Here is a 14,966-nt window from a genome sequence, read left to right as displayed (position 1 = left end):
CACTCTGGAAGGGATATTCAAGCTTAGATTTTTTGCTAGAAAGCACGAGATAGAGCGTGTCCTTAGTTTTGCTTTATGTTGGACTAAATTAAAAGTGTTTAATCTGGACAACTGGAAATCTCCAGTATCTGCTCATGGTCAGTGGATGTGATATTCCTTTAGTGTTATTGCTGGTGTTTACGAGGGGCAGGAAATCCACTCATCTGGAGGCCAAACCTGCTGAGAACAGGAACCACAGTCCCTTAGAGCCCTGCTGTGCCTTCAGTGACAGTTCACTGAAAGCAAGTTTCTCTGAACACAACATTTTAGCTGCAACACACTGTTCTGGGTTTTTAAAATGAAACTGTTTTGCCAAATACCTCCTGACCAGATCTTGTTTTGTTCACTGATCCCCATCCCTTTCCTGTGCAGAAAAAAACCCACACTCATTCATTATGCTAAACTTTCAGTGACTTAGCAAAAAAAGCAATACAAAATTTAATTTTATACAATTCCTACCACAATCTTCCCAAAACATGGAATGATCCAAATAAGAACTAGAGAGGCCTATCTACTCTGTACTCAATTTTCTGGACAACTGATATTCCATATTATGCTCTCTGGCAGCTGATAATTTTTAAACACACTGTAGGTCATATTTATTTCTCTTTTGACACTGTTTACATGTTATATTGCTCAGTTAAAAACCAAAAAAAATTGAGCACTGGCATAATTTTACCCTTTCTTAACATAATCAAATTACTTCTGGTTATACTCCAGTCTGTCATATTAAGTCCCAATTTATTGAGTTGTGCTACTGTGGGTTGTATTGTATCAGTGCCTAAAGACTCAGACAAAGATGGTCCTTTTGTGAATCCCATAGGCTAAAGGATCCATTATTCTTTTGGGCATAGATACGCTTCTCTTCATAATTACATCCTGAGCTGTGACAAAGTGGCTGCCAGGCAACACAGCTGTCAAAACTACGTTGTGGGGCAGTTTGGAAAGCACAAAAAAAGTATAATAACAGAAATGTTTGGGACACGACAGTGTCTGGGATTGTCATAATCACCTTTGTCCTTGCAAAAGTGTTGGTGCTGATATTGTCAGTTGAGACTCCCAGATCACCCTGGCATTTTGAGGTCTACAGCATACTTTTTGTCTGAAGGCTGCCAATATCCTGTCTCTTTTCTGTCTTTTGTGTCAGCAATAGGCATCATGCAATGGTCTGTATCACTCTGCTAAAATAGGTGAATATTTTTTTTACACTTGACTTTTCAGATGTGGCTAATTTAATGGGCAACATCAGCAGAAAGGAGGTGGTGCCAGAATGTGGCTGCAGCAAACCCTTTCTCTTTCAAGAGTACCCTGGTTGGCCTGGCTCACACTGCTCATCAAATCATGTCCAGAGGATGCAGTTAAGTTGATCTAACTGCTATTGTAAGGAGCAGTTCTGCTTTACCTCACTTCCAGGTTTCTGCCTTCCTCGATCCTGCAGCTGTGTGGTCACAAGGTGGATCAATTCCGCTGTCTGCCCAATGGAAAATCCATTATTTTCTGAGGTGTTATTTTTCCACCAGATCGATCAGCTGAATGGAGTCTGATGGTTACCAGATCCCAGGGAAGGGTGGCAAAGGGAGAGACTCATCCATGGTGGGATCACTGTTTCACAGCAGCCTGTGGTCAGGCCAGTGACCCTGAAAGGCCAGGATGCTGCTGCTTTCAGGTGACAGACATCACACTGATGCTGGAAGAGGTTTTTCTCTGCCTCAGCACCCTGACACAGGTTGGGCACATCTGCCATCTTTCTAATATGGGTGACCCTGTGATCCCAGAGGAGCTGGTTTAGGGAGCACATCAATGATTAAAAAAAAATAATATTCCTTTTTTACTTTTTTTCCCCCCAAGGTTAGTGTCATGTTTAAGCCAGTTCCCTGTGGGGCTGGAGGAGTACTAGGGTCAGTCCTGAAACCAGTGGGACCCCTTGGTTGGGACAAGACAACAACTCTCTCTAACATGGGTGTGAAATTGGTTTGACTATAATGTTATTTATTCAGACATTTAGGCACTGGTAAACTCATCCTGAATGAGCAGGTCAGCCTCATTTTTAGCTTTGAGGCAGAAGATATACGTAAGGGAGATCCACATTACTATCAGTTCTGTGATCTAAATAAGAGAGAACAGAGTCTGGCAGAGAGGAAGCAATTTCTGTAGCATGAGTTAGAAAAGGCAGGGACACTAAATAAAGAAGCTAAATATAGTCCCCATAACTCATGGAACTGAATTCTAGGCAAGTCTATTACAAATAGTAAGGGAATTGGTTTCTGTCATTGAGAGTTCTCTTGCAGGGATTACCTGAATGACTGGAAGCAAGTCATTCTCTTGGGATGAGCTACTTGGTTTTTCTAGTGCCAGTGCTGGCTGCCACTGGAGGATGAAACACCTCTTTGAGTCTTAAAACCACTGGGAAGGGAACAGAGGTCTTCACCTCTTGCAGCCACAAATAATCATTGGACCAGAGGGTAACTCGGGCAGGTGGGAACGCGAGGAGTCCTCCAGCCCAGACAGGCTCAGTGCTTGGGGATCACACACCAGGCTGCTTGGGACTTCCTCCGGCCCGGTCTTGACAGCCCCCAGGAGGAAGCCGAGGCCACCCAGCCCCTGGAGGAGCCCGCACCCCTCTCGCCCGGGCTCGGAGCCGTCTCTGAGCGTGCTGGCCACTCTCCCACGCGTTCTCGCCGTGGGCGCGGGTCTGTGCGGGGCGCCAGGGCCGGTGGGCACAACCCGGGCAGCGATTCCTGAGCGCAAAGGAGTTAACAGGACTTTCTGTCTTTTCCCGCTCGCGCCTCCTCCACCCTCCTCATTACCTGCACTTTATCACCGCCGGAGCCGCGGCGCGGCGCGGGAGCGGTGCAGGGCCGGCGGGGCTTCCTGCGACCGTGCCGTGCTGTGCCTGCCCGTGGAAGGTGCGCGAGTGCTGCGTGCAGGGGAGCGCCTGCCCGCCTGCCGTGTGCCCGCCTGCCGTGTGCCTGCCTGTGGGTGGGAGCTGGGGCTGGGGCTGGGGCCAGGGGAAGGCAGGCGGGCAGGCGAGCGGGTCTGCGCGCCGCAGCCCGGCAGGGATGCGGCATGGCCGTGGGCTCTGTGAAGATGCCGTCGCCGTGTGAGGGCGCGGAGCTGGCCCGAAGCTGGAACCCCGGCGGCGGAGCCCAGGAGCCGCCGCCGCCGGTGCAGCTGCGGCAGAAGCTGCGGGAGCTGCCGGCGCTGCTGCGGAGCGGGCTGACGCTGCGGAGGAAAAGCGCGGCCGCCGCCGGCCGGGTAAGTGAGGGAGTGAGTGAGGAGAGAGCGAGGGAGCCGCCGGCGGCCCGGGGCAGCGCCCCCGCCCTGCCCTGCCCTGCCCTGCCCGCCGGGCCGCGGTGCCCGGGGCAGGCGGGGCGGTGCCCGCAGCGCCCCCGGCCCGGCCCGGCCGCGCTGCGCGGGAGGCCGCGGGCTCTCGGCGCTGGCCCCGCACGGGGCCGGGCACAGGTAGGGGTGCAATGAGGGAGGGAGAGAGGATGCCCGGGCGGCACCTCGGCACCCACCGGGAGAGGTGCCCGCGGGGGGCCTCGGGCTCCTGCCGCAGCTGCCAGGTCTGGTATAACATGAGATACCAGGGTGAGAAAGGGTCCCTGTCCCATCTCGGGCTCCTCGAGTGGCTCTTCCCCGCTGTCCTTGTCCCCTCGGGCGGGCTGATGCCTGCTCTCCGCGGTACAGCACGCCTGTGCTCCGACGCCGGCGCACACGCGTGTTCCAGCAGAGAACTCCAGCGTGTCCTGGAGCATGTGAAGCTGGGATGGAGCGAAGTTGGGATGCGCACACCTGGCCATCAACCTCGCGTATCTCCTGACAGTGAGGCCGTGGGGTCAGGTGGGCATCACCGAGATCCCTAGTCAAATTTCACTCAGTTTCACCCATTTTTCAAAAGGCTGGTGGTGCGTCTTCAGAAGGCAGTCGGTGCTCCGGTGAAGTACAGCCCGTCACTGCCGTGGCTGGGGACTGCAGTGACGAGCTGCTTCTCACAGCTCCGAACTCTCCCAGTCGTGACTGGAGCCATATCGGGAGGTGGCATTGCCATCAGATCAATGGCAGTCAATCACACCTTACTTGCAGGCCAGCACTGAATTGTAACCCACCTCCTGAGCAGTCGAAATGACGTGGTGGGTTAATTCACGTGGGGTTGGGTTTGTCTGTGTTGGGAATCAGGCAAGCTGCTGTTTTTTTTCAATGCCCTGATAAACAGCTGGGCAGAGAGTTGGGGGAAGTCAGCATGGTGTGTGTTTGTATCCTCATCAACTTTGCAGTACTTTGCCCATGTAAATAAATGATTTTTCTGCATGAGGAAGTTGTAAAATATACTAGGGTGTGAATCTCAAACCAAACTTCCTGGGTGAATGCTTTGTTATAAGAGGATATATAGGCAAGGAAGATAATTAGGATTAAGGTAGGATATAAATTCACAGGAGAACAACTATTTCTGAGTAATGTGGATTCAGATTCCAGTTGTACATTAATTTCTTTCCTCCAGCACATTTAACACACAAAATAAAGACTAACCTGTATGGAGATGCCTAATTATTTTTATTGTTCTGGTGAATTAGTAATCCACCTGATTACAATCCAAGTTGTCCTTATGAACACAGGGCTAAGGGGGTCCAGTTAAACAGCAAAGTCTTGCTTTGCCCTAGGAGGATGTTTGCAACAAATATCATTCTTCCAGTGAAGAAAGTGCTTTTCTGAATTGAATGTAGTTTGTTCCTCCTTAAAAGCATACTACCGAAGAAATGGAGTAAGTGCGCAGCAAGGAGAAGAGAGGTAGCAGAACTGCTGCTGGTAACAGCTTTAGTTCCCAGGCAGGTCTGAAACACTGTTTTAACAATACAAATTCATGACACTTCAAGGAGACACCATGCAGAGCACCCCTCACAGTTATTCTCGTGGTTATTCCTCACCCCTCCTGGAAGCATTTGACAAGTGAGTGGTACAAGAGTTACTCTGTAAATATTTGCTGTGGGGGAGTTAATACCCTGGTGAGAAGCCTGGGTTGCTCCTGGGTCGCGCAGCTCCTCTCGTGCTTGATGAACCCTTGGTGCTCTCTTGTTTCACAGGGTTTCAGTTGAGACTCTGCCTGCCTTTGCTGAGATGTTGTTGTGTTGTTTTTGATGTTGTCTTTGATGTTCTGTGTTATGGACCAGTAAACACAGTGTGAAAGATTTAGAGGTGGTTTCACCTATGGCTTCACCTCCCGGTAGACGTGGGTAATTTTGTAAAGTTTTTCCTGAGCCATCTGTCTTGGTAGGAAGACTGGAAAGAGCATGGTGAGTCTGTAAGGCCGTCTGGAGTCAATCCAGTGGGTCTTCTGCTAGGAAGAAATTCTTTACTGTGAGGGGGCTGAGGCAGTGCAACAGATTGCCCAGAAAAGCTGTGGATGCCCCATCTCTGGAAATGTTCAAGGCCAGGTTGGATGGGGCTTTGAGCAACCTGGTCTAGCAGAAGGTGTCCCTGCCTATGGCAAGGGGGCTGGAACCAGATTGTCTTTAAGGTCCCTTCCAACCCAATCCATTCTATGATTCTATGACCTTGGATCAGTGGGAGATACTGTGTGGAGATGCTGTATAGCATCTTTGGACAAGTGTCTTGGTCTCATGTAGAGAATGGGAATGCTGGGGATGCTCTGCCATCTCTGGGTTTGCAGGGACTATCCTGCAGATAGAATTACTCAGCAGCATAAGTGGCTAGGAGGGTGTTCCAAGGAGCAGATAACACAGAGAGTCCAGTAGGGTTGTTAATTCACTTGTTTTCTTTGGAGACAAAGTAGGCACCTGAAGTGCATGGAGTGTCTCCCTACATGTGTGATCATCCAGGGAGCAGTTTGTTTTTGTTAGTAGTATCCTGTGTTGATTGCTGTCTGTTCTATGCATGTGCCTTTTCCCCCCCAGAAATGGACTTTTAGGAGCATGACACTTTTCACATACTTCTGTTTAATATGAAGAGTAACTTAAACCCTGAAAATGACAATATTTGTGAGAGAAAAGGGGTATGTTAGAACAATAAAATGCAGCAATTTTATAGTTTCCCTTTTTAACGTGACCCTAAAATTTTAAAAGTCTTCAAATAAGGTTGGAGAAAGGAGTAACACAAACATACGAAACAAAGATTCCTTTTTTTCTCTCTACCTCAACAAAATATTTCAAGTTAGTTTTCAGAGGGGTTGTTTGCTTATGAAAAATACTTAGTCTGCTCTTCCTCTCCAGTGACTTTTTCTTTGTGCCTTTTTGCTTGTTTAAACACCAAGCTGAGAGTCTTATTTGTCCAGCTGGTTTCATCAGGACTGTTGCTCACTTAGGTGAGCTGTTTTCAAATAAATGCTGACCAGCTGAAAATCCTGGCTTGTTGAATTTCCTAGAAAAATATGATGACCCCTGAACGGGGGTTCCGCTTCTGGTGCTGACTTGCTTAGGGACTGCCTGCAGTGCAGTTCACTTCCACATCTATAAAGCACAGATAATCTACACGTGTGCATGCCTGGGAACTATGGATAATAAAATATAATGGAAGTGTTAAGGGTATTATAATTATTTTAAGGATGTACTTCACTTCATGCTGTTCAAATACTTCCTGGGCTTCAGGGAAAAGGAAAGCATTGTGTAGTAGAGGGTAGTATATGCTAAAAAGAATTGATTACATTCTGAAAATCAGTATGGGGTGAAATAAATTTTTTCAATCTGTTTGGATATCTCAGTCCTTGGCCCTTCACACCAGATTATCTGAAAATTGTGACTAGTTATAGGGATAACTGAAAATACAGTGTAATAAAATAAGATTTGTCTCTCAGTTCAGTGACCCCCAAAACTGGAGAGCAAATAGGTATTTTCTGCTTTCTGTGTTGGGATGTGTCCAGTACTAATACATGTAAAGAACTTGGAGATGGAAAAGCACCTTGTAGAAAGAGCTGCAGTAACCACCCTGCTTGGATGTTTCTGTTCTGTGAACAGTAAACATGAATACACTCCACTGCTTCAGTCATTTAGAACAAACAAATGTTTAGTTCCTTGACTAGCAGTGCCCAGTGTTTCTTTTAAAACTCTTGATCTTCAAACTGTACATTGACCTTGTCCTTGATGGTGTTTTTTATTAAATTCATCCTTAGTGCAGGTGTAGCACAGTTATCCAAGGTGGCATGTATGATTAGATTGCATTTGCACAGTGAGCTGTGAGGTACAGGTTTTACTCATCATCCTGTGCTGGCTAAAATAGCAGAAAAATTACTCAACCTTTTGCTGTTGTAGCTGAGTGTGTGTCAGAGCTTGTGCAGAGGTTTAGGAGGGATCTGTTGTAGTGGGTTATCATGCCCTGTAGAACTGTTTCCCTCTGCAATGTCCTTTCTCAAAATCTCTGGAAAGACCCTTCTGTTTCCCAGTTTGCCTCCAAGAGTTATGTGTTGAGTGTATGTGCAGTAGGCATGAGTACTTTGCTTATGAACTGTCCTTGCTGTTCTTCCTTCTGCCTGTTAAAGATATCTTCTTCTCTTCCCTTTTCTCTTGTGACTAGTGATGAAATACAATTCTGTGCCTCTGAAAGCACCAGCAGTGAGGCCCTGTGGGCCACTCCATTGTGCCAAAACTCCTTTTCACCACACCCAGTTTCATTCTTTATGGTGCTAATATTGCTCATGAGAGCAAGGAAGGGCTCAGAAGGAAGAGGAACTATCTTGCACACACACAGGCACACACCTTTTTAATCACCTCTTCTGCTTTCTAGGTTTGTATTTGCACACAGATAAATACTGTTATACATGACCATCAATATTGCTCTTTGTCACATTAGTGGATCTACTGTGGAAAACCTTTTGTATGTCATGGTGTGTCAAACCCCATTACTCTGATACTGTGAAAGATCCTGCTGGTCTGTAGAAACCTTCATCATGGGGTATACCTTTTGGAGTGATCAAAGTTGAAGAGATAAAATCACTATCTTATCTTCTGAGACCTTGTATCTGTGAGGTTCCTAGAGGTCTTTGGCTAGACAGATGTTCTCAGACTGTTCTCAGACTGTTCTCAGACTTCACCTTAGATTTGTTTTGAGCATCTGCCTTGCTGTATGCTTGTCAGGATGCAAACTGACTGTAGGGTTACAGGTTGAAAATAAACAGAAGCTGTGGTACAGTCAAGTCTACATGAGTGCAGGGTGAGTCTGGAGAAGTTCATAGAAGACAAATGTATTAAGGACACATAATCCTCTTCAGGCACAGAAGGTTCTTGAGCTGAAAATAGCTGGAGGGTTGGAGTGCATTAGGGATATCTATCATGTATTCTGGCACTAGCAGTTGTCATGCTGTTGGAGACAACTCCTCTTTGGCAGAGGAAAAAAAAAACAACAAACTATATGCAATCTGTTTTAATTAAAAGAAGTATCAGATCCTCTCAACCTACATTCTGCTAAACTTTTCTTCATCTCCTGTTAGGGGCTTTCAGTTACTTATGTCATTCAAGTAGCTCTTCTCTAATCAATTCATTTGGCAGCCGGGGAGACTGTAGTTGTTGATGAGGTTTAGCCAGGACATTAGAAATTGGCTGCTGGAAACACTCAGAATTTACAGTCCTTACATCACGGTGGTGGTTGATATTTAGGTTTTGATTGAGCCGAGCATATAGATCTGCTTCATACCCAAATAATCCTCTCACAAATGGCTAGCATTTATCACAGCCCATATCCTTGTTGGTAGCTTCTCATCTTCATGGTGCCTGAGTGACCTTGTACTTCCTGCTGCTGAATTACACTCTTTTCCTAATATTACACTTCTTGAAGGCTTCTAATCTTCCAGTGCACCATTCTGTTTACACAGGTTTTGACATTACCTCCAATTTTGTGCCATCAACTCATTTCATTAGCACCTTTATGCTCTTTTTACTAGTGTTGCTAATGAGAAGAGAAGAAAAAAAAAATCATAATGATTTCTCTGGTACCTATGTTTATATATACTACAGAGACTTTAATTTTGACACTTCTTCTGCATTAAAAAGATGCAGTGATGTTTTGTGTAGATGCTGTACTGGCTGAAATCAGCACACAAAAGTGCTGGATTGACTCAGTGGGTTGGAAATTTTATTGTCAAAAGTATTATTGAAGTCAACTGATTGGTATTGGTGACATTTGGCTTTCAAGTTTGTCACAGAGGTTCTACTCAGTAGCTTAATACCCCCATCACTTTAGCAGGTATTTTGCGACTAAAAATAGTTGTGGTAAGTAATCTCGAGTTTTTTCTATTGTAATCAGGGTTATTATGTGTTCCTACTAAGTGTATTCAATTAAGATAATTATATTTCACATATCATGTATAGTATCTTTAAACTTGCCAGCTCTGTGATTGGTGACACATGAAATATGGAGCAGCAAATAAAATAGCTCTAGTAACAGTGACCGTGGTAGCTGCTGGGGAATTTCAGTGTCTCATGTGTTTATTTGCATAATAATTTGTTTCATAGTCAGTCTTCAGTGAATTACTAAATTGAGAATACTTCTTAATTAGCCCATGTGTTATGACATCTGAGAAATTATGCCTGGGTTTGATTAACTAAAGTTGAATGAAATGGAAAGTAAACCCACACTTCTGGCCTAGGAAGTAACCTAGTTAGTTTTGCAGAATGCAAAGCTATATTTCTCCCTGAGGTTGGGGATTAGCCTGATTGATAGGATGATGCCCACTGCCTGTGGTCTTGCACTAGTGCTGGGAGTGAGGCTGACAATTCCTGGATAGACAAGTCAGCTGCTTTCTAGCATCCCTGGGAAAGTCCAGATGCTGCACTAGCTGGTGCTGCTGCTGACACATGGGGAGTAGGTGCCATCCTGTGGCTTGTGTTCATGGAAGCTGCATAAAATTGACATGGATTTCTTGACACATCAAACATGCAGCAGGTTGCTTTAAACTATGGGAGAAGTTCTGTATCCTTTCTCTGCTTTGGTCCAGAGCACATCCTGATAAAGTTCTCTTTGACCTGCCTACCATAAACCAGACTTGACTGTAACCCCTTTCCCATGCTGCAAACTGAGCTCCAGCTGAAAATACCTTGAGCTCATTTTGCCTGTGCTCAGTCTTTAAGTGCATGTTGTTTTGTGTTGGAAATAGAGCGTTCAGTTAAGGACTGCAGAAGCAAGTTAGAGCAGCCTTGCATGTTTTTGGTTTTTTTTTTGTGTGGTTGGACAAGGATCTCACTGGTTTCACTTTTGGTTTTGCTCCTCTTCCTAAGGGGTGTAGCTTCCAGATCCTCAGATCTGGTACTGCTGTGTATGGCTTGGGAACCTATCAAGGAAGTCTATGTAGGAAATAAGATCAACTCCATTGGAAGTAAAATTAGTGTATTTGCACAACTTCTGCTAGTGTTACATCCTATTGAAATTCTTGATTTAAATATGAGCTGATTGTCTCCTTAGTTACATACTTACAGGAAAAGAAACAAAATTCACTTAGTGGAATTGTATACTTTAATTTGCTTGGTTACAAACCTGTATTATTGGTTAAATCACACTAGATTTCCCAGCTGCCAGGATGAATGAACAGCACCATATTGTACAATTATGACAAACTCTGTTAAAATTTGTATTCAGCTGTTGTTACTTGTGTGTCCCCAGTGGTTTGAATTCCATTTGCACCGTGAGGAAGCTGCAAAACAAGCTGTGCATTTTTATGCTGATGAAAATGCTGAAAATAGACAGTGATAGCTTTTCAAAAGGAGAAAAGAAAAAAAAAACTGGAAAGCAGAATGTGCTGGCTTCTCAGCCCAACTCGTAATAAAACAGGTTTATGCTAATTATATAACAATTAAAGTAATATTTCACATATAGGAAAGGAAGATCCTTTTTCTTTATACTTATACTATGTAACTTATGCTGTATAACTTTATACTGTATAATTTGGTTATTCAGTTCCTGAGGAAGTGCTCCTTCCCACCCATGGTTTCTGCTCTCCCCTCACAGGTGCTGGGTGTAGCAGTCAGTGTATGAAGTGATGGTTCAGGTTGCAGGCTTTTGGTCTGGCTCTGCTAAAGCACTTGGGCCCTCTGATAGGTCTGGCTGCATTTCTGTGCCTGATCCCCAGGCAGCCAGATGCTGCAGGTCTGGTCACACAGTCATCTCCTTGGGATGGGATGGGATGGGATGGGATGGGATGGGATGGGATGGGATGGGATGGGATGGGATGGGATGGGATGGGATGGGATGGGATGGGATGGGGTGGGATGGGATGGGATGGGATGGGATGTGAGCCATCTCCTGAAAAGCGTTCGCGTCAGTGCTTAGAAAAACAGCCTTAAGTTTGGTTTGGGCTTAGCAGGGTGCTTAGGGCTGGAAATCAAATGGGACACCTTGTACCTCCGGGCAGGGTGACAGTGCCCCATTCTTGTGTAGTCTCTCAGAGCTGGCTTAGCTGGGCTGTCCAGTGCTCTGCTCCTGTGCACAAACTCCTAAACACTCTTTTCCCCCAAATCAGGCTGCTTTGCAGATCCTGTGGGGTTCATACAAATGGAACCATTTCAGTGGAATATTTTAGTTTGCTTTTTAGTATCTGGGGTGTAAACCTTATACATTACACATTTTTATTTAAATATTTTTTGTTAAACCTGAGTTTTTGACATGAGTTTAAGGACTAAAAAGAAGTCATTTGGGCTCTAAAGTTAAAAATCATGGAAGCAGTATGCGAGCATTTGCAAATTCTGGGTATAAAATGCAGTAGCTATTCATGATTGTCACTATGTCTTTTATTTCAGTTAACTTGTTTTTTGGTTTGGGTTAGTCTGACCTCGTAAGATGATCCTCTTAAGAACATGGTATTAAGCTAGTGTCAATTATTAATTTAATAATTTAAATCCTATACAATTTTCTTTGATTAATTCATTTTTTGAAATATATTTTCCTGCAGTGAGACACAGCAGTCTAACTGATTAAAAGTCAATATACTTTTTTATAGTGCAAAAAGAAAATATTCTGCTGATTGAAGGAGAAAAAAGCCCTTCAATCTCTATAAATAGCAGTAGATGTGTATTCATAGCACCAGTAAGGATCTTCTGCCTTCAGTTTTAGAACTGAATTAACCCATTACATCGTAAAATGCCAGATGACTTCTAGTTTTCCTTTTTTTGAAATACTGATTGTGAGGAATTTTTTTCCCCTTGTTGTTGAGGAGATTGCGTTTCTTCCCCTGCTTCCTGAACCTCATACTCAAGCCTTTATGTAACTGAGACATACGTGGGCTAGTTAGAGCAATAGAGAAAGAAATAGCAGTCTTTTGTTTAATTATAAGGCATGTTTTATTTGTGTGTGTGTGTGTTTTATTGTGGTAGCTTCTCCTGCAGCTGCCCCTTCCGAGCCTCTCTGCAGGTGGTGAACGTGTCAGTACCAGCACCCTGACTGTGGAAGGAGTGACACACAGCAAGGAGCAGTGGCTGCTTGAAATGATACCTCTGGTGGCAGAAATGTATGTCAAAGCATGATTTCGTGATGAAGTAGATGGTGTGAAATTTGTAGATCAGTACTGCGGAGCAGGAAGGACTGCCTTTTGTGTTAAAAAAAGTGCAAACTAAAAAAAAAAAAAGGGACCCAAAACCCCAAATCCCACAGAAAACCCCAAACAGAAAACTGAGGTCCAGACCACTTGTGAACATCAAGAATTTATGACGTGGCTTGGGAATGGGAGAGAGAGCAGGTGTTTGGGGTTTGTTTATACATTTTTTAAGATGATAAGCATTTAATTGTGGTTTTCTGGCCAAGTTCTCACCAAGAGAGTGAGACCCAGTGGACCCAAAACACTTTGTAATTTCAGATGGATGTGGTAGTCATTTACTGCAATAGACTGCTACTGCACACTGCTGAGCAGATGCTCCATTTCATCCCATAGGCAAATGCAGTTCAGTGATACATCAGTTGATTTTTAAAATATGGAAAGAAGGGGAGGAAAACAATGCACACACATGGCTAGCTTTGAAAGTTGTGAAGCTGTTGTTTATTGGGTGGCTGAAGGAATGAGATATAAGTACCACATAGAGCTGCTCTGGATACCAGCTCATGTACAATCCAGTGCTTTGTTGTGGTTTGTCATTTCTGCAGTGCCTGAAGCCTCTTGGCAGTAAAAATAAATCTGGGGGTGTGGGCTGTGAGTCTGATGTTGAGTCTGTGTTGCAGGACAAACTGAGCTATGTGGTGCTTGTTAAGGGAGGCCATGGGAGATTCAAGCCCTAAAGGAACTGAAGCAGAATCTAGCAGTTAGCTTGCAAAGAAGAAAGAGGAGGACACAACCTATCCCAAGCTTAAGTGTGTTTTGACTTGAGCAGGATAAACTGTAACATCTGTCAGTCCTCCCACTGATTTGTGTGTGGGAATACTCTAAAGTAGCCTTCCTTGCATTTTTTTGGCAAAAAAATATTTAAGAAACAAAAAATTAACAATCCTGTTAGATTTAACAGTTATAAACACTTTTGAAAACCTGGAGTTAAATTTTCATTCACAAAGAATGGCATAATCATGTTAAAGTTGATATTTTGATAGTTGAAAAACTTAAACCATGCATACCATCTTAAAGTTATGTTCTGTCAGCTCTAAGAGTGTCTGCAAATGATTAAAAAGACTTGTTCTCATTATTCCACATGTATAAAAGGGATTGATAAAAATGCTCAGCCTGTTGGAGCACAGTAATTCATAAATAGTATCTTTGTAATTGCCTTTGACAGCAATTACTGCAACAAAATACATAAAATGCAAAAAAAATTAATGGTAGTCAAATTAATACCTCTTTATTTATATTTTTACAATTGTGCTGAACGATACAAAGAGGAACATTGAGCAGATATTTAATTTCTTGTTTTATCTCATTAAACAAAACAAATGAGTTTCAGATTAGTTTTACCAAAGCTATTTATCTAATTAGGGCTTTCACTGCACTTGAATGAATGGTTGCAAATCAATAGGTCTCTTAGGTTGCCAGGACATGCATTAATGTTGGTGAGTCTCCAAGCTGAACAGCAGGAGTGATGTCTCTTTGGTTTTTTTCCATTCAGCTATCTGTCCTCAGTTCATACAGTGTATGCATAAACCGAAAATTTACCTGAAGGCTTGCTAAAAAAAAAAAAAAAGAGTTCCTTTTATAAATTGATAATTTGCAATTCAGTGTGGAAAAAAATATTTACACTATACTGGTAGAGGTTTTGTTTATAAAAACCCAAAGCAAGTATTTCAGAGGAACCCAGAGTACATAAAAACATATTGTAATGGGTCAAGATGATGGTTTATCTAGTCCTGTATCCATAAGTTTTAAGGTTAATCTAAGAGGTAACAGTTTCAGGCATAAATATAATGTTTCTTGTGATTTCAAGAGAGTGTCTAGGCAAATGTTGTATTGCCTACCTCCCACACTGTTTTTTATTTATTTTTTATTCTAGGTTCAAATAGTCAGGTAGTTTATACTCTGATGCCAGGGGCTTGCTAATGTTAACCATTTTAGTTACAACTTTTCATGTTGTGCATCTACAAATACAGTCTTTTCATGAATTTGGTTAATGTTTTGTTTTCAGACTCATCTTGGAACACAAAGCTTCTCTATGGGGTTTGGAACAATGACTTTACAAGGGAAGGAAAACTAAATTTTGTTTTTTTCTGTTGTTGATGAAAACATTTAGTTTTTATCAGTTTTGAATATTCTACCTTTAATTTCAGTGATCCTTCCCCTGTTCCTATGAGGCAGGGAACTTCCAACTTCTGTACATTTAACTTTTTATTCTTTTTTACAGCAGTTTTTCAGGCAAGCAATTCCAGTCTCTCTAGATGACTCCTTTCACGCTGTAATCATTTTTGTTACCTTGTTTTGAACTCTATCTGGTACTGCAGTGTCCCTTTGAACTAGTGATGGCTTGTGCTGAATGTAATATTCTAGATGGAACTGCACCACTGTTTTATATAAATCATGCAGT

General features: G+C 43.5%; 1 protein-coding gene across 2 annotated transcripts in view; it reads left to right on the top strand.

Moving 5' to 3' along the window:
- Nucleotides 1-3,105: 3,105 nt before the first annotated feature.
- The window catches only part of RAPGEF5 (Rap guanine nucleotide exchange factor 5), a 154,288-nt gene continuing 142,427 nt past the window's right edge, over nt 3,106-14,966 (top strand). For both annotated transcript variants that reach the window (XM_062495582.1, XM_062495573.1), the window contains exon 1: nt 3,106-3,294. In XM_062495582.1, coding sequence (XP_062351566.1) covers nt 3,106-3,294 — 189 coding nt within the window. The remainder of the gene's footprint in view (nt 3,295-14,966) is intronic.

This window comes from Cinclus cinclus, chromosome 1 (genome assembly GCF_963662255.1).
Source record: "Cinclus cinclus chromosome 1, bCinCin1.1, whole genome shotgun sequence".
NCBI classification, from domain to species: Eukaryota; Metazoa; Chordata; class Aves; order Passeriformes; family Cinclidae; genus Cinclus; species Cinclus cinclus.
Note: the sequence above shows the minus strand (reverse complement) of the source record. Positions and strands in the feature narration are given on the sequence as shown.